General features: G+C 70.5%; 1 protein-coding gene across 1 annotated transcript in view; it reads left to right on the top strand.

Moving 5' to 3' along the window:
* The window catches only part of CREB3L3 (cAMP responsive element binding protein 3 like 3), a 5,602-nt gene that overhangs the window by 1,706 nt on the left and 2,701 nt on the right, over positions 1-1,195 (top strand). Inside the window, exons 3-4 of the mRNA XM_019472554.1 lie at positions 498-622; positions 797-1,058. Coding sequence (XP_019328099.1) covers positions 498-622; positions 797-1,058 — 387 coding nt within the window. The remainder of the gene's footprint in view (positions 1-497; positions 623-796; positions 1,059-1,195) is intronic.

Consider the following 1,195-nt stretch of genomic DNA (forward strand, 5'->3'; position numbering starts at 1 on the left):
AAAAGGGGGTTGTGGGGGGGTGCGGGGGGGGGGGGGGGGGGGGGGGGGGGGGGCACTGCCGTGCCCCTGAGCCCCTGCACGCCTGTGCTCTCCTGCCCGCACGCGTGCACGTAGGGCTTTGCCAGATGTGCCCACGTGTGCTCACATACAGGTGCCGGCGTATGCGTGTGCACGTGTTCACACACCCATGTCTGCGTGAGCACGGACGTGCACGTTGCGTGGTCACGTGGTTGCACAGACACACAGCTCTGCACACGCGTGTGCCAGCGTGGCCACCTGCCCATCCAGCCGTGCACACATCCACGTGGCCGCACGCGCAGTCACGCACGTGCACACGTGTGTGTAGATACACCTCCCCGTGGTCCCGCACACGCGTGCTCCCTCTCAGCAGCCCCGTGCCCGCCCCACGATTTGGGGTGTCCCTGGGGCCGTGCAGCTTGGGGGTGGGGGGGGAATCACAGGGACCGTGTTAGGGACCTGACCCTGCCACCTTGCAGCCATGGCCTCTGGCGTGGGCAGCCTCGACAGCCTCGACCTGCTGGACCTCCTCTTCGACCGCCAGGACGGGATCCTCCGCGGTGTGGAGCTGGGGATGCTGCCGGGCGCCTGGCACGAGGACGGGGTGAGTGCCCTGGGCTGGGGGGGGCCATCCCCACCTCATCCCTGGGTCTGGCAGGAGAGCCCCATCCCCACGCCTTGCCCGGGAGCTGGGACCACCTCGCAGCGCCGGCAGCTCCTGGGGGGCCCCCCCAGGGTGACGGGCACCCCATGGTGACGGGTGCCCGTGTCCCTGCAGCGTGCCCAGGACGGCGAGGACTTCCTCAGCTCCATCCTGGGCTCCGGGGACTCAGCGTCAGACTCGCCCGGCTGGCCCCCGGCCGCCAGCGACAGCGGGGTCTCTGAGGACCCCCCCTCTGACCAGCTCGACAGCCCCCCCAGGTGCTGTGACGGGGGTCCCGGCAAGGTCCTGTACCTGTCCCCCTGTGCCCACCCCTGTCGGGCTCTGCCCCTCCCGGGGGGGGCTGGGGTCCTGCACCCCGAGGTCTCCATCGACCTGGGTGAGCCACGGGGCGAGACTGGGCAAAGGAGCAGGCTGGGGGCACTGGCGGGACTTGGGGGGGACTGGGGACACTGGGGAGCCCTGGGGGCTTTGGGGACGTGGAGAATCTTGAGGGACTTGGGGTTGAAGATGGGG

This window comes from Aptenodytes forsteri, unplaced genomic scaffold, assembly GCF_000699145.1.
Source record: "Aptenodytes forsteri isolate BGI_AS27 unplaced genomic scaffold, ASM69914v1 Scaffold308, whole genome shotgun sequence".
Classification (NCBI taxonomy): Eukaryota; Metazoa; Chordata; class Aves; order Sphenisciformes; family Spheniscidae; genus Aptenodytes; species Aptenodytes forsteri.